Raw genomic sequence first — 19,807 nt, 5'->3', positions numbered from 1 at the left:
CCTCTGGTCCTGGGAAACCTAAAAAACCCCAAGCAAATAATGCTAATACTGAATTAAAGTATGTTTATGGACACATAAATACGCCAAGCATGCATCCTACTCCTACCTTACACTGTTCTTGATTAATTTAATGCTCTCCAAAAGTAAAACTATTGCAGAAATTTTCCATTGTGAGAGGAAATAGTTGTTTTGAACAGCTAATGATGCTGGAGTGAAAATAAAACAGTAAATGATACTTTCTTCTAGTGGAGATAGTCTACACAGATGAGTTCATTTGACTCTGCCTTCAAAGACAAGAGGGTTCTCAAGCAAAAGAAAGAGTTTATGACTTCAAATTTGCCTTTTGGGGCGATGCAAAGTCAATGACCTGATACAGAAGCTGGAGAATTTTACAGTGCTTCATACTTGCCTTTGAGTGAAAGAAACTGCATTCTCTCAGTCTACACACCTCTTGTGGAGAAATTGTAGCTTAGGATGAGTAACTTTGTAGTTGAAAAAAATATTGTTACAAATCAGTGATTTTTTTTTTTTTTTTTTTTTTTTTTTTTTTTTTTTACTTCTTGTGGGTGTCAGGCAGGTTGAGCAATAGCTACCGCACTGAGGGACTGTAGATTTAGTCAGTGATTTACTTCCAGAAATAAGTTCACATATTGAAATATAATTCCCCCCCAGATCTTTTTCCCAAATGACCTTTTATACAGGTCAAAAATGAGGCATGTCAGCAGGAGGTGAGATGATGGGTTCCATGCAGTGATGGCCGGGCAGTCAGTGCGGTGCCTGTCACAAAATTCACTCCTTCCACAAGCAGTCACATCAAGCAGTGTCAATGTTTTACTGATTGCAGAAGCATGAAATCAGTGGATTCCTCTCTCTTGTGTTGCAATATGAAAACCGAGTTTGCTTGTCAGGAATATGGATCCCATACAGACACTAACACCCAGTTCTTAATTCTAACAAGAGTAGTGTGACTTCTGTTTTCCTGTTTGCTTGACAAGGCCTGCTGAGGATGGTTGGAAATGTGTCACCTCTACCTAAGTGAAGTTTTTTTTATTGTACAGCCTTTTCAGAAAAGACAGGGATCCCCACAAGGTTGAAGGAAACTGCAAAAATGGATGGACTTGTTTTCTGTGAAAACTGTTACCACTATGGTACCATAGAAGAATTTGTTCCTGAAGGAAAGTTTTGCAGCCAGAAATGTGCCCAGCAAGTAAAAAACAAGTAGGTGCTTTTATAATGCATAGAAACAAAGAATTTGGCCTAAATGCAACATGAAATCAAAGGGAGATATTAAGCAGACACATTTTGGTGAATTTTCTTTGGTTTCTAATGTTCTTCCACTGTTTTTTAAAATGCATTGACAGTATTTGGTTTTGTCTAACACTGATGTTTGGCAGTCTTTTTTGCTCAGTGTGCTGTGTTCTACTGTCAGATGCAAGCAGTAAAACAGTCTATGGGATGCGTGAATCAGTGTCAGACTCCTACCCTGTTTCATAATCATGAGAATTAAGATAATCAGTAATGAGATGGTTGGTGTGGTAACTTAATTATAATTAAGTGCAAGAGCTATGTTATAGGTGACAGTGAGTGAAAACATGGACATATTGTAGTTTCTGAGTTCCTTTTAGCTACTGCAGTTCATCTCATCATAACAGAAGGCTTGTGTTAGTGTGTCCATTTTGTATTATATATTACTGCATTATGGCAGTTTTTAACATCTGTGATTTTTTTCGTGCATTTTCCTTCATTTTTAGCTAATTGCTAAATTGCTTCGAAGTTTTCTGTTCTGATTGCATGTTTAGCAATTTGTACATCACATACCAACTTTCTCCGATTGGATTTGTCAGTCTTAACAATTACCTTTGCTTTTCTGTCTGTAAGCTGCCCTGCAGTCCTAAGCATTTCACAGTTTGCTTCTCCATGAAACTTTATGGTACATGGGAAAAGACACACTGTTTAAAACACGCAGAACTTGTTCGGTGTAAGCTGACAGCTTTCTTTTCGCAGTTGCTATTGTGTGTCTTTCAGATTGGTTCATCTGACAGACATAATTTCCAGTAGCATTTCTAAGAATATATTTGGTATAATACTCTGGGACCAACTTAACCTTCAGATTTACTCGCTGTTTACTTGTTTTATGAATATGAGAAGTGAAATAATATTTGCTTTGTGTCATTGTGTTACTCTTGTAATAGAGAACCAAAGGAGGAAAAGCCCAGTGTGGAATGCAATGGGGAAGATGATTCCAAAGGCATTCGGAAAAGAAAAGCAAAGTTACCTCTCAGAGAAGAGTCCAGGGATAATGGGGAGAAGAAAGAGAATCCTGATGAAACTGTTAGTATGCATCATAAACCCATTCCTGCAAGTGCTTCAGTGGGAGTTTTGCCTTATATTGCAGTGTCAGTAACGTCATCAGTCTACAAAGAGAAGTGATGGCATCACTCTGTCAGCACCACAATAACTAGTTGATTCACTTACCAATTTAGTTATGTCTCATCTGTAAATTGTAATTATTGACAATGAACTGATAAGAGCTGGTTTTGAACTCTTTTCCTTCCTTTCTTAAGAAAACAACAAAAAGAATTTAAAGGAAAAATGATACTAACCTAGACTTATTATATGTTCAGCATAGAAAAATTGGAGTACATATTTTCAACACCTGTCACTTTGTCACTCTGCACATAAATAAATGACTACAGACCAATAATTTATTTACAAAGAAAGCTACATTGCAGTTAAGAAGAGAATAGTTTTGATTTTCTTAGTGTAATTTGCCTTAGAAAATTGTGGATAAAGATTTGATTCTGGTTTATGTTAGTATAATGTCTTCTGGGGTACCTTTTGGTTTTTTCCTTTTGAATTTATTCTTAATTTTAAAATTAACTTATCACAGTATCTTCCCATAATGTTTGTTTTCCTGCAATATCGGTTTTCTTCCCAGTAGCTCTGATACTGCTGGGAGGAGCACAGTTTTGAGGGAGAAGGGAAGAGCTCTAGAAGTACCAAACTGTCAAAAGGCTGAAGACAGTAGGGCTGTTGGAAGGGAATTTGTAGCTGTCTGTATAGCAGTATCTTAGGCAAAAGTCAGGGGATACTTCTGTTGCCTCCATGTGTCTGCCTTCCTAAATGGGTACTTACTCTCTTCATCTGTTCAGCAGTTAACAAAACTGTTAATACACAAATAGTGAAATAAAAAGGATCAGTGCCATTTTATAGTTAGTAAAACAATTGTACATTTGAAAAGAACAGGCTAAAGCTGTAAGAGGTTTTCCTTTAAATTATTTCGGCAGCATGAGAATACCAAAGATACTGCTATTTATCTCTGGTGCAGTAAGGCCTGCTGCAGGCTTTGTGATATGTCCCTGGTCTAGACAAGGCTGGCTGGCTGTGTGCTGGGACTTGAGAGTTCTCTATCATTTTCATTGTGTTTGCTGTGATTTGTCACCGATGGCTTGCTTTGTTTCTATTAGACACCTGCAGGTTTGTTCAAAAAGCAGAGAGCTATGTCAGTAGCCATTTAAATGAAGTCATAGTTAAACCTTGGATGTCTTCACTTTTACTGTACTAGACTTCTGAGCTAATGATGTTCCTCTATTCTTTTTTTAATTTAGGAAGACAAACCTGAAGGAAGGATCTTGAGAGTCTCACAGAGAGCCAGGAGGAAAAGAAAAGGGGAAATAACAGTTTTGAAGCAAAGTAAGTTAGATTACAAAATAAAAATCTCAGCTATCAATTCTTTGGGTAATATCCGTCTCTTATTGTGAATTGCCAGCGTTGTTTGACTGAATTTGTATTCCCTATTGAATAAATTTTTTTTTTTTCCAGTTCAGTTCTGTAAAAAGAGAGCATTAGTGTTACTTATAGCAATTAAGTTTTAAGGACTGAAAAATTGCAAGAGCCAAGAGATTTCTGGGGAAAAGCCCCATCACTTGGAGATTGATTACCTTTTACAAAGAACCAGTTTATATACCTCTAGCAGCGTGGAGGAGGATATAGTGAGTGTAAGTGTAATTGATACACATTTTAGGGTTTTTTTTCATCCTTCTAAAGAGTGTCAATATTAAAGGGAATCAGGCCCATTGAGTTCCCAGATGTTGAAAGACATGTATTAAAGTAGAAGTGAAAGTTTACTTTTGTTTCCTCAGGGATCAATTTTGAATCTACTGTATGTGCTGGAAGGAGGCACATTAGTGGAACTGTTTAGGAATAATTGCTGTAATCAGTCCAAAGGGACATACACTGCATCAAGTGGCATAATAAAACATATTTTAAACGAGTGCAGTTTTTTCAAGCTGATAGATACTTTTAGGAAGAATGAGAGAATCAGTAGCTATTATACCTCAGTGGTACACCAAGCACAAACCTGCATCTTGCCCTGCGAAGTGTTTCTTGTGGTAGCCTGGGAACCATTAGCAGAAGTTGCGGGGCCACTAATCATCACAGAGCTCCAAACAACTCTGCTGCGCACTAGGCAGATGAAATACTGATTGAAGATGCAACATATAAAAGTTATGGAAGATCCCCCCCTGAGATAGAATTACTTCTGAAATAAGAATGTTATTTCTACAGTTGCTTCCAGAGCTGAGGTGTGATAAGAAGCTTGTGAGATGCAAGCACAAAGCTGATGCTCTATGGAAATCTCTGCTGTCCACTGACAATGATCTGTACAGATTTCTTCTGTTTGTTTTTATTTGGGAAAATGTCAGTTCAGCACAAGAGATTTGGAATAAAAGACCAATTTGTATTCAGAACCAAGCACATAACTCTATTGTGCTGAGCAATGTGTCTTTTAAATGCCATAGATAAAAAGTGGGTAAATCACAGATAAAAATAAGATGAATATGCTTTAATAGTGTTGAGTGATCACTGTCATTCTGAATTTTGTTATCTTTTGGTTACATTATCAGCTTTCTTCAGGAGAGTTTGGCATTGTTATTGTTAATGGTTCATGTTTTAATTATAGAAGTACTTAGCCAGACTGTTACTTAAGGGACTTATTTCTCTTTTGAGTAATACACCATCAGGATCGATCCAAAATCATAATGCGGACTGTGAGGAATCCTCCTGGCAGCATAAGCTTATGGTCAGAAATGCTAAGCTGCATGTGCAGAGGCAGCATCTTAGGTAAAGATCAGTAGAGCAGGGTGGAGGTGTATGAAAGTAAATACATACATGGCTAGCCTCACAAACCATCTGGTTTTGAAGTTCCTGGCTTTTGCTAGTGTACTTAGTGCCTTATTTTCAAGGCCTAAATGCTGTTATTCACTGATGTGACTGTAGCCAATATTAAGATGGACTGTGACCAATATTACAATTTCTGTGCAAGTGTATGCAAGTATTCATACTATACAAGCAAATCTGAAACTGGAGATTGTTGTCATGTGGTAATAACATGATGGGAGGAAGAAAGCACTGATGACAGTTTTGATGGCTTGGAGAAATTACTGTTAAATCACTGCCTCTGCACCCAAAACTACAAAGATGGAGTAGGTTAGAAGCATTCTGAAAAGGGTTAAAGAATCAAGTATTTCAGCTGTGATCTGAAAAAAAAAAAAAAAAAAGTCACAATTTTTTTCTCAGGAAAAAAATAAAAGTAAAATATTGAGCTACTTTGTGAGTTTAACCGTTCTTTTGACACATTGGCAAATTGCATATCTTAATGCTTCTTATGAGCAATAAGGGGAAAAGGACAGGGGGCAAGACTTCGTAAGCAGTTCTTGTCACCTGAAAGACCTTTTTCTTACTACTAATCAAATTTCTGTTGCCAGAAATCTTTCTATGCAAACCAGGAATCTTTATGTTCCGGGTGCTGTTAAACCTACAGAGCTACTTATTTCCTAGAAATAAGTACTGAGAAACTCCATGAGTGCATTTAATAAAATGTAAATTTGAGATAGGTGTATTATAAACTTTGAAGTGTTGTTTAGGGTTTTTTCTTCTGTTTTTCTTCAGAAGTAACAGTTACAGAATTCCTTTGCTATTGTGTGCTTCTTTACAGCTATACCCTCTAAAGGAAGGCAAGCATGGTGCTGGGCATCCTATCTGGAGGAAGAAAAAGCTATTGCAGTACCTACTAAGCTTTTTAAAGAGGTATGATGTTCTGAAGTTTAAGTCAGTCAGCTACCTAAGATCATGAAATTTCTAGGAAATAATTAAAAAAAATTATTTGGAGATTTTAAAAATCCTTGGGGAAAACTCTACATGATTAAAATAATGCTGTCCGTCAGCAATCGTCAAGATAGTTGGAACATGTGAAATTAGTTATCTTTCTTTGCTTTTTCAGAGAATTCTGTAGTTGCAGATGAATGCTGTCAGCTGAGACTACAGAAAGCAGATGCTTTTCCAAAATCTGCAAGTTCTAGCCTTTCCTTCTAATCTCTGAAGCTAAGCATCTAATAACATTCTGTCATTTTTTTATTTCATATCATTCTCTTCAAACATATTTAGAAAGGTGGTACAAAGGTAATCTTTTGGCTTGTTGCTTTGATCATATTACCTGTCTTTTTGCAGCTCCTGCTGACATACGTTATTACATTAGATACTGGTTTGGCTTGTTCCCATTTGTCTGTCATCTGATTAGATGTCACATCATCATCTCTTGCTTGTCCTTTGCTGGCTATGGTAGTCTTTGCCATTTGTCATTTCAGTGCTTTCTCTAGTGCTGCCTCTCTTGCTTGGAAGAAAATTCTGTATGAAAACTCTCAAAGCTTCCATTCTGTTCTCCTTTCTTGCAAAACCTGGCAAAACGTGTGAACGTGTTTCAGCTGCTGTACTTCTGCTATGTATATCCTGTATTATTTTTTGATAATTCTGTTCAAACTTGTAGTCTGTTTCTTGTATCCATTTCTTAGTTTGCTTTATGCTTCAACTGTTAAATCTTTTGTGCAGAGATTAGCTTTTCAGTTTACATGTGCATGTGATGCTGACCTTTAATTGGTGCTTTTAGACATTACTGACATACAGAAATAAAGAGCCGGGATTGCAATGTACAGAGTCCATAGATTTGTAGGTGCAAGAAGGACAGTTACCCAACCATCCTTAGTTATATACCACTGTGCTATTTACTGGTTGAAAATTTAACAATAAAAAGAATCTGGATCTGTAGTGTCTCTATCTGGAAGGTAGATTTACAAAGCATTGCTCTGCCTCTCTGAAGTTCCACGAAATGCTCTTGGTGGCACACAGGCATATACCAGTCTTTCTGGGCACTGTAGTGGTAAAGTCTGGAGTTACATGATGATGTACTGTTTCCTTTATTTTTCTACACAATGTACCTTTCTCATTCAGTGCATATTATTTCATATTTAAATTTGTTTAGCCCCTGGGTAACTCTAGGGTTTTATGTAGTGTGCAGTATTTGAAGTGTGTAGTGGAGAGAGAATTGTTAAGAACACTCAGAAGTGTCCAGGTAATTTTTTACAGATGCACAAACAAGCCACAGGAAAAGGAAAGTTAAAAAAACAAAGCAAAATAAAACCAACCCCAAAACCCCGAAACAAAAAACCTCAAAAAACCCACCAAAAAAAAAAAAAACCCCACAACAAAAAACCCCCAAACAACCCCCAAACATCACCACTGATTTTGAATCATCGTTTTCCATTTGGATTGTGAGAATTACTCTTTTATTTTCTCTATTTTTCCAGTTCAAAAGCAGTACTTTTCATGGTGTTTTTTCATATCCTTAATTAGGAATGGTCAAGGTAACAGAGTCCTTGCCATTTCTTGGTACTTAAATCTTAGAGTTATTTCTAGGCTGTGACTGACAAGCTGTTTCTGCTTCAGTAAAAAAAGATCGACCCCTGAATTTTGATTTTTTCAATCCCCAGCTCCCCTCGTGTAATCTTTTGGGGTTCGTGTATGTTCTTGCACCATACATAAGCATTTGTGATCCTTAGTTTGCCATCTCCTCATTTGCTGACTGCCATTAATTACCTTTACTTTTATTTTGTTCTTGTATCTCTCCTTAACAAAGTATCTTTAAATGTTTCTTGTGAGGGTAATGTGTGATTACTAAGTTTGCCATAGCTTTCTCTTGGGTGATGTACTGAGAATAATGCACAAGATTGAAATCTCTTGAAGAGTGTTAAAGTTACTAGTCTTCTAAAAGTTGCCTGTTATTTTGCTCTAACAGAAAAACAGATTGTGTTGCCTTAGAAGTTTGAGGTTTGATAATGAGAAAAATAGTGATTAATTCATATCTTAAATTTTGGGAAATACCTGTGTGATTATGGCTTAATTTTTAGTGTTTTGTTTGTAGAATTTTGTAGTGTTTGTACAGTAATGTTTATTATAATAATGAAAGGATGAACAAATTTTTGACTTTTTAACTGTTTCCTTTCTTTGTAATTTTATTTGTGCTTGCTTTTGCAAAATGTTGGTTACATTTTTTGCTATTGTTCCGCAGTGTGTCAGTATTTCTAGGATTCTAGTTTTCCAGAGTTTTTTTACCTGTGAAGTATTTACAATATAGATGGCATTAACTGCAAGTCTGTGTACCAAGGTGAACTTAAAAAAAATGAGTTTATTAATATAAAAAAAAAATGCTCTGCTTCCACATTTCACATTTCCTCTTGAGGAAGTGTCTGGAATTATGCGTAGTGTAACTTCTTTAAACATTCACTGATAGTAAAGGAGTATGGTGATGTTAGGATGAAATAACTTTTCAAATGCATGTTCTGCAGTCAGATACTCTGATGCTTTAACTGAGGTCTACAATACTATCTAAGCTATTTTTAGATAGGGGCTTAGAGCTGTGGTTAAGCATCTATTAGGTGGCCACTTTAGGCTGATTTAAACTAGTCTGGTTCTCCATTTCCCTTCCCATTGACTGTATTCCTGCTCTTGTGCCATGCACTGCTTTTTTTCTCCTGGGGTTATTATTCAGTTATAGCAGTTGCAGCCAAAGCCACCAAAGAGAGGATTTGCTTCTTTCCGAGTAGGTGAGACCTCTCTGAGTACCTCCCTTGGTACTATCCTCTTTCCATTTACTGCAGAGGTACTGCAGATGGCTAGGGAGCATGCATAGCTTTTAGGCAGAAACAGAAGGAAGGAGTGGCATATAAGGTGCTTTTCCCATATTTTGCTGTAACTATTTGGGACATAAAACTGGCTGTGAACTTGTTAACCTGTGGAAAGAAACTCTTCAGTTTTAGTTATTTTTCTGATAATCCCTCCAATTTAACATTAATATCCTTCTTTAACAGAGGGCAGGGAGCATGATACATGGGGTGCTGATGCCTTCCAATTGAAAAAACTGTTCTGCTTAGCCTTGTTTTCACTTTATCTTCTTTGAAAGATATTCCTCTGGGTTTGTTGTAATGGGTTCCAAGGGTAGTCATGTTCCTGTGATGCAAACGTATTCCTGAAAAACTAGCTAATCTGGACTCAACATATAAAGGGAAGAATGGCATCAAGAGGCCATCCCTATATGCAAACAATGTTTCATCTTTCTGCCATAACAGCTCATTTTTCATATCAGGAGATGTGGAAATTAAAAGGCAAACTAGAGCATCATCGTTATTAGAATACAAAAGATGACAGAAAGGTGTCAAAATGTTACTGAGCAGGCTGAAAAATCAATAATTACATTGTTAAAATGTTTTATTGACAACTAGTGAAAAAAGTTGAGGGTAAATCATGTCATCTTCTTTCCCTTAATTAACCTTTTTGCTATTTTTTTATAATTTTCTTACATACTCTCAAGTTTTAAGTCATTCTGGTATCAAGGTGGTTTTTAAACAATCATTCTCTCTTTTCCACTGTGTGTTTTTAAAAATACAAAACACTTTACAGTGATTTATGAATAAGAATCATTGTTCTTTTCCTTGTAAAGATATTCTTTCTCTTTTATAGTTTCAGAGGTATTGAAACTGTTCTTTTCCATTGTAGTATCAGTCTTTCCCATACAACAAAAATGGATTCAAAGTAGGGATGAAGCTGGAGGGTGTGGATCCTGAGCACCAGTCGATATACTGTGTTCTCACAGTGGCTGAGGTGAGTAGAGGCTGCGAGCAACCATGGTGTGCAATTACAGGAGAAAGTGAACCAAACAAGCAATAGATGAAAGAGCTCATTCAACCCTAACAAGCACACAGAAATTGTATGTGGCAAAATGGTTTTTAACTTAATAACGCTGTATTAAATTTACCTGACAGGCATATAAAGACTGTCTAATGCCATACAGCAGTGACTGTTTACATGTATTTAACGTAAGGAGCTAGAAGAAACAGCATTACACTAGCTGGATGATGTGTGATTTTTCCGTAATCTTGTAGTTTAGATCTATACTTGAAATACAAAGTTAGCAGAAAAAGCGTAAGTTGACAACTGATATATAATAGTTTTATAGACGTTTGATAGTATTTGCAGTTGCTTCATTCACTGATACAAATACCAGGCAGTTTCTTATATTGCAGTTGCGCTGATTTTTCCAGGCTGATGGCCTCCAAAATTGTCCGTATTGGCAACTTCTACAAGTTAGTATACAATATAAACAGTGTACAATATATACAATATAAATGCAGCTTGTGGTTTTGCTACACTTTATGAAATATTTTTTCTCAGGGCTAGCTTCTTTGCTTTTAGTAGTATAAACGAGAACCTGTTTTTCAGCTACATTTTATGTGTCTGTCAAACATACCTTACATTAGTTTTTACATAGTTTAACTGAGGATCCTTTTTTGGTTTTGTTTTGTGAATTAAAACAGGGAAACATTAAAATTAAAATTAGAACTAGAACAGGAGTAGGTAGGTACTGTGTCACTGTATTCTAGGCAACAGCAGTTTTGCAGTTTTTATTTTAATAGCCTAAGCTTTTGTGTTCCCATTTCTGGATCTCTTCGTGGCCCATAGTCATATCCCATTTCTGTAGATGTCTGTTACATTTTCTTGTGGATGTTATGTCAGTAGATGAGTGATCTGGATTCCACAGAATTCTGAGGTGGCAAACTGAAAGTTATGTCAGAGTATAAATGAAATACAAAACAGGGTGACCTTGATGTCAAGAGATTTTCACTGGTGACTCTGGTAACTCAGGAAGATGTGGGGAATTTTTGTCCTGTTTTTCTCTTCCTCTCAGTGATTAACTTATTACTTCTTGAAATAATGAAGGTTCTGGGTGATACCTCCACTCACTTCTCATCTTCAATGTTCTCAGTATCTCTCTGGAGAGCCTGTTGAACATAGTTATTGCTGAGTGCTCCCTTGGATATTAATTAATTGGGATAGCTTGAGAGCATTGTTATCTGTGCTCTGTCCATGATTGTGTTGGATGTATTCATGTTTTTCTGTCAGGTTTCTGCTTTGTTCTGATGTTGGGTTGAACAGTTTTCAAGTTTTTAGACAGTAATGGCAACATCCAGCTTTTAGTTAATTTTTTTTTACTGGAAGAGGAGGCACTCAGACTGAGAATACCTTTGCTTTTTTATTCTTTTCTTTTTATCAAATGAATTGATTCATCCAGTATAGGCTTTAGCAGAAGTAAAACGCTGACTGAAAACTCACTATTGTTATACATAATACTTGAACAGAAGCTGTTGTGTGGAGGGCAAACATTTTAAAACACAGTGTTGTATGTTGTACATTCTTGCTTTTAGGTTTGTGGCTACAGAATACGGCTCCATTTTGATGGATACCCAGATTGTTATGATTTCTGGGTGAACGCTGATTCTTCAGACATTCATCCGGTTGGATGGTGTGAGAAAACAGGTCACAAGCTTCATCCACCGAAAGGTATTGTTTAATTGAAATGTGTGTTTTTCTCATAGTTCTGAGATTAAGTCTGTCTGTACAGTACTGTAGTTTTTGGTTTTGGCAGAAATGTTTCAGTTTAGTCAGAGTATTTGAATGTGGCAAATTAAACTCTCTAAGTCTTGTTCAAAATCTGAAGGTTGAAATCCTGCCTTTTTTATTTGGTGGAAATTCATAGAAAAGAAAATGAATTGTAAGAGTCACTCATAAGGCATTAGGAAGGAAAGTTAAGCAGTAAACCTAGACCCCAAATGAATGTCTATTGCAAGTAAAATGGCAGCTTTCTGGTGACATGTATGCTTAAATTGACATCTCACAGGCAGCTGAGAATCCTCTAGTGGAAAGTCTTAGGACATTTGCATTACTAGATACTGATTGTCATTACTGTGTATGTGTTGGCACACACTAATAAAGATTGTGCTCTTTCCAAAAAGAGTAAGCTTGAAATAGAGGTGAAAAGAGGAATGAACAGATAAGGATGGAGAAAAAAGGGTAAGACTACAAGGCTGAAAGTGTAATTTGTACATAGCTTATGTAAACGGTGTGCAGGTGTTGAAATACGTCATTTGCTAATGTAACTCTTTAATTTTGGCAGATGGAGGGCATTTGCACTGAACTGTACCATGAAAAAGGGATGAATGGGCTCCCTTTTGAAACAGGGAAGGAAATATGTGGGGATGAAGGGAGTAAATCCTCAAGAAAGGAGAGTGAGAAATAGATGAATGTGGTGTTTTGACATACACAGTGAAGGTAGAATAATGTGGTTTAGAAGGGCTGCAAAACAATGAGTGTACAGGGTCAAGAGGATGTGTTATGGAGGATTATAAAACTGAATGTAAGCACTCAAGTGTGGAAAGCAAGGGTAAAGCCGCTGGAAGTGTAGAGTCATGGGGCCTGCCATTGTGGCAGAGCATGGCATTTTCCAGCTGATCCTTGGAGGAATATGACTCTGTGCTGCTCATGGGTGCTCTGTGAGCTCAACTCTGGCTACAGGGCAGGGAGTGCTCAGTGCTGCCACCCCCGTGCAGGAGTTTTCCTTGAGGCACGGTTCTGCATAGCTGCGTAGGAATAGCAGTTTCTTGAACATAAATTGGAAATTCTCAGAAGGTTAGCCTCTACTGAAGTAGTAAGTTATATGTAGCAAATGGGTAGTCCCCAGTTGTAGAGTACTGACGTTATTAATAGCATGCTTAGGATGTTCTATATAATCTTTTCCATCTTATACCTGTTTTAGAAAGCTTCATCTTTTATTAACTGTGAATTACTGCTGCTGTGGGAAAGTTGCTGACTTTCTCTGAGTCACTTTTATGAAAAGTTTCTTTAATTTCTCTTCTAGTTTTAAGCTGATGGGAAGATTGTTCTTTTCTGTTTATTTTTTTCAGCATACTGCAGCAGTGAATGGGGTCTTTCACTTAGAAAAGTCATGGAGCCTGTCAGAGGTGTTGAGGGACACAAGTTAGGGGCGTATGTGAAGGTGATTGTGAGGAATCTGGTTGTTATCCTGCACAGCCATGTACTATCTCCAAGTCATATTCTTGACTCTGAATAGCAAGATTGTTCTCTGATATTTTTATCTAAGACCTGCAAAATACTGTCCCGTCTGCATGGTTTGGCTGTTGCTTCACCTCTGTGGTAAACAATTTTATCACTGATGAGATATGGTTTGAATGCAAAACCTGCTTTTGTACTCAGGGGATTTCTTCAATTGGCCCAGTGCAAGCTTACCTTGCATGTGGGATGAAAGAACAAGCAGTATCGAAGAGTCATGTGTTGGAAGGAGGCTAAGGGCAAACAGCTGTTCACTAGTTATACATACTTTTTCTAGTTTTACTGATATTTGTGGAGCTCTGTTATTCCAAGGAGATGGAGAACATGCTGATCTTAGGTCGTTGGGGCTTCTTGTATATTTTTATTGGGTTGGACAGATTGCTTAGATTTGTCTGTGGCATAACATTTTAATGATTTCTCTTTAGTGCTCAGTGCAAATCATATGTGGGCTAAAACTATACTAGTTATGACATAGGGCACCATATCTTATATAAAATACCACTTCAGAGAAGAACTCAAAGATTTGCATTAGAAGCCATTCATTTTCCAGATACAATTCAAATTTATGACCTTCATGGTATAAACCACAAACAGTCTGGAACCTGGTGGCATGGGAAAGGAGCAGAGAATCCTGGCTGCTTTTCTGTGCAGTGTGGCCCTGGTTAATCATTCCTGCAAGCTTGGACAGAAGTGTCCTGCTTCACAGGAGTGGGTTGGAAGGTGGATGTATGCTCAGGGGCATTTGGGGGCTCAGTAAGTGACTCCTTGGTTTCTGAGTGGGTTGAAAGTGGGTAACTTTCCAAATAGGCATAAATTGATCTTTCCTGGTGAGTGTTCTGCGGCTATTTTATTGTCATGGGAAAGGCCTGTGGGGGGTGAGAGGGATATGAGAATGGAAGAATATTATTCTAGATGTTTTCTGATAAATATTTCTATTGTTGTTTATTAAAATGGAAAGGATGGATAAGTCTTGGTACCTTGCAGCAGAATGTCTCCCATCCCTGTGGCAGCAGAGGCAACAGGCAGCTGCTGCTGGGCTGCCAGCAGGCACAGGGGAGTGGAGCAGCAAAACTGAACTGGGCTTCATGGGAAAGAAAAAAAGGTGGTGTTTCAGGATGCTGTTTGTTCTGTGTGCACAAGAGGTCACATTTCTGTCTCATGTGGGTGAGACCTGCAGAGAGGGAATGGCTGTGTGTGTGTTCCTAGAATTATCACAGGCTCTGCTGTGATAATACTGGTTTTGCCTGAATCGGCCAAGAATCATATGGATGCGAAAGGGAGAATTTGGTGCAGCAGAGGCTTCATGGTCTTCTGAAACCACTTTAGAGGAGCTGCTCTGCAGTCAGCAGAGAGCGGAAGAGCCTTGAAAACTAACTGTCACCAAAGGTCCCAAAGTAAAAAGTTACATTGACTGTTCTGTTTATACAGTGACTAAATCAAACTCACCTTCGGCCCCTTTTGAGAGATGAGGTAGGAGCCAGAGATCTCCCTATCTCACTTAGCGACAGAAAGAGCCCCTTGTCCAGAAACTGTTTCATGGTCTACTGAAGCCAATTTTTTTTCCCATGGACATTGTCCCGGAATGAGTGCCTGATCTCATCACACACTCAGTAGGTGAAAGTTTTGTGGTGACTCCTGTGAACTTTGAGTCAGATTTTAGTATCCTCTAAAATTACAAAGGGAAAATTAAAAGCCTTGATACCACATTCCCTTAAAAATGGTTATAGTTGATCTACAGCTATAGTATATCAAGACAAGGCAATTGAAGTATAAAGAAAAGTACTGTTGTATGGACTTAGAGGTTGATGTATATTGTCTAGTATTTAAAATGGTAAGTGGGAAAGCCAGATGCAGAGAAGGTGAAGGATTCTTTACTTGCAGTTCCTTGGAAAGTATGAGATTTTCTGAAGGTTAAACAGAGCAAATATGCCACAAATACGTCTGTGGCATATTTAAGTAACACTTCAAATAGTCAAGAGGTTGACACATTTCAGGAAAAGCAGTCAGTCACTGAAGTTCCTTGTGGTTTTGGTCTTGTTTTACTGCACTGTAACTTAGGAACTAAAGTAGATGTTTCTATAACTATTATTTAACAGGAGACCACAGGAGGAAGACTGTTTGCTTCCAGCTCTTAGGATTGTTTTATAGATTAGAAGTACAAACTGTTCCTTGTGAATTATCTTATGCAGTTCAGTATAACTTGAATGAACTTTATGCAGTTCAGTATATTACAAATGTCTTATTTTTTCCTTATGAAACTAGAAGGGGCTTGTTTTGAAGGTGATATCAAAACCAAGCTGAAATCTCCTGAGTTCTTTCCTAGAGTTTTGTTTATATGACTAGTCTTCCTCCCAGATGAAAATTAGGCAGTTCAAATGAAAGTCCTAGACAACTATAAATTAGTAATGTTCAGCTCAAGAAGACAGATTTTAGTTTAGTTTCAGTTAGTTTAAAGAAAGCTTGACATTTTGGTAAGGAAGCTCAGCCAACCCTAAAGAATATGATTCCTCTGTGTAATACAAGATATTTGGTAAATAAAATATTTGGTGAATATTTGGTAAATAAAATATTTACCAAATAAAAATAGAGAAGCTTCATCAACTTTCTTCTGAACTCTAGAAGTTCCTATAAAGTGTGTCCGGCTAAAATTTCAAATGATCCAAATTGGCGCTCCCTCAGAGACTCATTGAGTTTATATTGGGGCAGAATTAACAGGTAGTTTTAAAGTAACTTTCCCCAACATAGTCATATAAAATTAGAATAAATAGTTAGTTGTACATAGTCTTTTCTGTTTTGAAATTTTAAGAAGCAGTTCAGAACTGGATGGGGAAAATAATTTCATCAATTATGATCAGATCACCTTCATGCACCTTGTGTTTCATGCCCGTCATTTTTTGTCCTTGTTTTATGATCCTCATTTAGGATATAAGGAAGAAGAATTCAGCTGGCCCTCATACCTGAAGGCATGCAAAGCTCAAGCTGCTCCTAAATCACTGTTTGAAAACCAGAATACAGTAAGTACTCACTTGTTACTAATGGCATGGAAAATTGCTAGTATGCTCATGTGTGTGGTACAGACTTGCAGCACATTTTAGTAGTGGCAGACTTGAAACTTGAATTTAAGATAAAAATGTTTACAACACATACAATGACAACCTCCACTTCAGTTCACCTCTGCAATTCTGATCCATTAAGTTTTTACTAATCTGTTTAAATAGCTGATCTGGCACATGCAGAAATAGTATATTAAATGAAATATAAGACTTGTTGTTAGTACTGTGTCTTGCACCATAATGTTGTGGAACAAGCACAGTCTTCCAGAGAGAGTATCTAAGAGTTAAACCCAGCACACTTAATTTTAACAGCATTGTTTAAGGCTTTTTTATTTCAGAAACCATGAGCCTCTGTGTTTAAGCATCTGTCGCGTCAGCTAATTAGGCGGCTGCAACTCTGTTGGGGCAGCTAATTGTGAACCTTAGAAGTGACATGAATACATTGATTGTGGACACGGGGGTGATTTATGGATTTATAGTATCTATTTTCAATTAAATCTCTTTCTCTATGTAGACAGTGATTCCGTCGGGATTTCGCGTGGGGATGAAGCTGGAAGCTGTAGACAAGAAGAACCCGACTTTCATTTGTGTTGCTACGGTAACAGACATGGTGGACAATCGTTTTCTGGTTCATTTTGACAACTGGGATGAGAGTTATGACTACTGGTATGATGTTTTTGGTTTGTATCTTACTGAGACATATCAGAAATGTGATAGCTTTAAGCACTGTTTTCTGTGATACTTTCCAGACAGTCAATACAGTTACCATACCAACTTTGCTAGATTTGGGATCATGACCATCAATGTATGTGGCCAACTGGAGGAATCAAATTTCCCATGTCAGGTTGCACAGTAAAAAATTCAAGATTGTGCTAAATGAGTATTTGCATGTACTGTTACATCTGGAGCTGTGGATTAATTTTTATGAATTGCATAGTATCTTTTTTAATTAGCTAGTATCTCTGAAATTGATAGCTTTTGTGAAGAATACACACCATGATAATGTGACTAACGGTACTTGGATTTAGGTTTACATATTGTAAACTGAAAGAAAGGCTGCATTTTTTTCCTAAGATTCTTGATCCACTGACATTATTCAGACTGAAAGGTAACGATCTTCTGTAAGGCATCTGTAGTAGGAAGGCATACTGTAGGCATCTGTAGTTGCAAAATCTGGTTTGTCTTTTGTGTTGTACATTCCTGTGAAAACTGGGATCCTGTTATCCTGATTTGTGTTAGAGATGATGTTTCTGCATATTGTAAGGTGGAAAGGCTTTATGTATCTATAAAGAAAAGTCAGTGGAAGGAACAGGACATGCTGCAAGCATAAAGATACTGAAGGAAGTTCAGGCTTTCGCTGTCACAGTGCAAGTTTGTATTTGCACTTGATTCTTCTTTTGCCAGATCATTTAGAGCAAAGTAATATATCTTACGTTCTTTAAAGACTAAGATACTGCAGAACAGGTAGGGTATTGTAAGTCTGCGTCTTGGGTTTGACAGTGGCAACTTGATTGTATAGCCAAGCCTGTAAAAATAAATTAAGAAAGTTTTCTTCACCTGTATTTGATAACTGCGTTAGGCACTACATCAATGAGAATGACGTGAAACTGTTATGTAACTTCAAAACTTTGTGAGTCTATCTCTTGGAATAGTAACTGTATGAGCTACATGACAAATAAGCTGTAGGAGAGCTAAATTATTGAAGCAGTGATGAAAAGGCATTTCTCTGAAGTCAAGAACTGAATATCAAGATAATTGGCCATTTGAGTCAGAGACCAGAAAGATAAGTGATTATTTCCATGAAGAAGTAACACAGAACATACATCTCTACAAAGCAGCAGGAAACTGGGGACTGGGAAATGATATTCTGAATTTCCTGGTATTTGCATGTTCACTAATAACAGTTTATGCCAGTAATTAATAGTGAAAACAAAAGTTAGGCAAGGCTTTTGGGGGAAACAATAATGCAATGTAACCTGTAGTTTGTTCCATGGTAGCACAGGTATCTCTAAAACATTGCACTGTTGTATAGCAGACATACACTATATTTCAGGCTTGTTAATATTCCCATTTCAACAGGAATTTTGTCCTTCAGTCCTCTCAGAAGAGGGGAAAGCACTTTTTAAGTACTTAACCAGGCTTTACATTTTTGTAGTCATAGTATTCTGAAGTGGGTTTTCTGAATTTCATCTGTAGAACAGATGAAATAATACCTTTTTGAAGGATGAGGGAAGATTGAAGTGGAAAATTTATAGGTGTTTGAGAAATCACTGGAGTTGTATTTATACTGAAGCCAAGCTGAAGATTTGTTCTTTTGATGAAATCGTAAAATACCTTTCTGAAAGGAGCAAGAAAATGCTGCTGGAAATACTGTGCATTGAAATTAAATTCTGAGTGGCATGACCTGCATCTGCACTACTGTGATTGAAAACAAGAGTGAATAGAGGAGGGAAAGAAAATGGGGTTATTTTGAATGGCAAATGAAAATAATGGTTGAATGTCCAACAAAAAGAAAGCCTGGAAATACATACTAAATGCATCACACATTTTTAATTTTAGGTGCCAGGTTTTTAGGGGCCTTAAAATACCTTAGGTGCATAAGTTTCCCATATACCAACTGGTGTCTGTAACTAAAAATGAAAAGTTCTTCTGGGATTACTCAGAGCAAAGCCTCACAGTTTCCCTGTTCCTGCATAGGAGTTTCCATTTCAGAATTATAATGGAGAAATGATGTACTCTATGTACTCAGTTATTTTCAAACAAGTACCTTTTGTTTTTCCATATATATTTTGTGATTTAGTTAGTTGGAGTAGATTTAACTTTTTCACTGAGGTTAAATATTTTTTCCTCTTTCTGGATAACTAAAAGATACTTGACTGATTTTCCTGGACTTCAAGCAACAGAAATTATTGTTATCATCTAAGCTTTCTTAGGTGTCAGGCTTTCAGCCTGAAGATAGATAACTCTTCTTGACTTTCCCCAGGGTATTGGAAAATACATTAATGGTTGAAAATAAGTACCCTGGCTAGAATTAGTCATTACTACACTTTAATGCATGATGGTGATACTTTCTGGGCATTATAAATCCCATTAAATTGTCCTTCGGCAGTGGCTTTTAGAGGGAGAAAAGTGAACAAAATTGTGAAATTTAAGACTCCTTCAGGAAGGAAATTTTTTACCTACATGATACAAGCTATCAGGTCTTTTCCATCTGTCCCATCTTTTTCAATGAAACAGTACTCTTTTTTGAGAGCCAAAGACATTCCCTTTTAGTGGAATTTCCAATTTTTCTTACTGTTCTCTGGGTCCGGAAATAGCATTTGGGAATCTTTGGGCTTGTTGCTGCTTGCCCACAGGAGAGGTGGAGAAATGGCTGTGCTGGACATGCTGCAGCCCAAACTTGCTGGGTCAGAGAGCTCTGGCTGCCCTAATCCTTGGCTTGGTCTGATCTTACCCTGCAG

At 37.2% G+C, this 19,807-nt stretch overlaps 1 protein-coding gene across 9 annotated transcripts in view; it reads left to right on the top strand.

Moving 5' to 3' along the window:
- Positions 1-19,807, top strand: part of L3MBTL3 (L3MBTL histone methyl-lysine binding protein 3) — an 81,987-nt gene that overhangs the window by 24,196 nt on the left and 37,984 nt on the right. For all 9 annotated transcript variants that reach the window (XM_065680903.1, XM_065680902.1, XM_065680900.1 and 6 more), the window contains 8 exons: positions 1,059-1,218; positions 2,193-2,331; positions 3,609-3,693; positions 5,996-6,087; positions 9,886-9,990; positions 11,592-11,727; positions 16,216-16,307; positions 16,861-17,012. In XM_065680903.1, the coding sequence (XP_065536975.1) occupies positions 1,059-1,218; positions 2,193-2,331; positions 3,609-3,693; positions 5,996-6,087; positions 9,886-9,990; positions 11,592-11,727; positions 16,216-16,307; positions 16,861-17,012 (961 nt within the window). The remainder of the gene's footprint in view (positions 1-1,058; positions 1,219-2,192; positions 2,332-3,608; positions 3,694-5,995; positions 6,088-9,885; positions 9,991-11,591; positions 11,728-16,215; positions 16,308-16,860; positions 17,013-19,807) is intronic.

The sequence above is a fragment of the Lathamus discolor genome, chromosome 5 (assembly GCF_037157495.1).
Source record: "Lathamus discolor isolate bLatDis1 chromosome 5, bLatDis1.hap1, whole genome shotgun sequence".
Taxonomy (NCBI): domain Eukaryota; kingdom Metazoa; phylum Chordata; class Aves; order Psittaciformes; family Psittacidae; genus Lathamus; species Lathamus discolor.
This window is presented reverse-complemented; position numbering and strand designations above follow the sequence as displayed.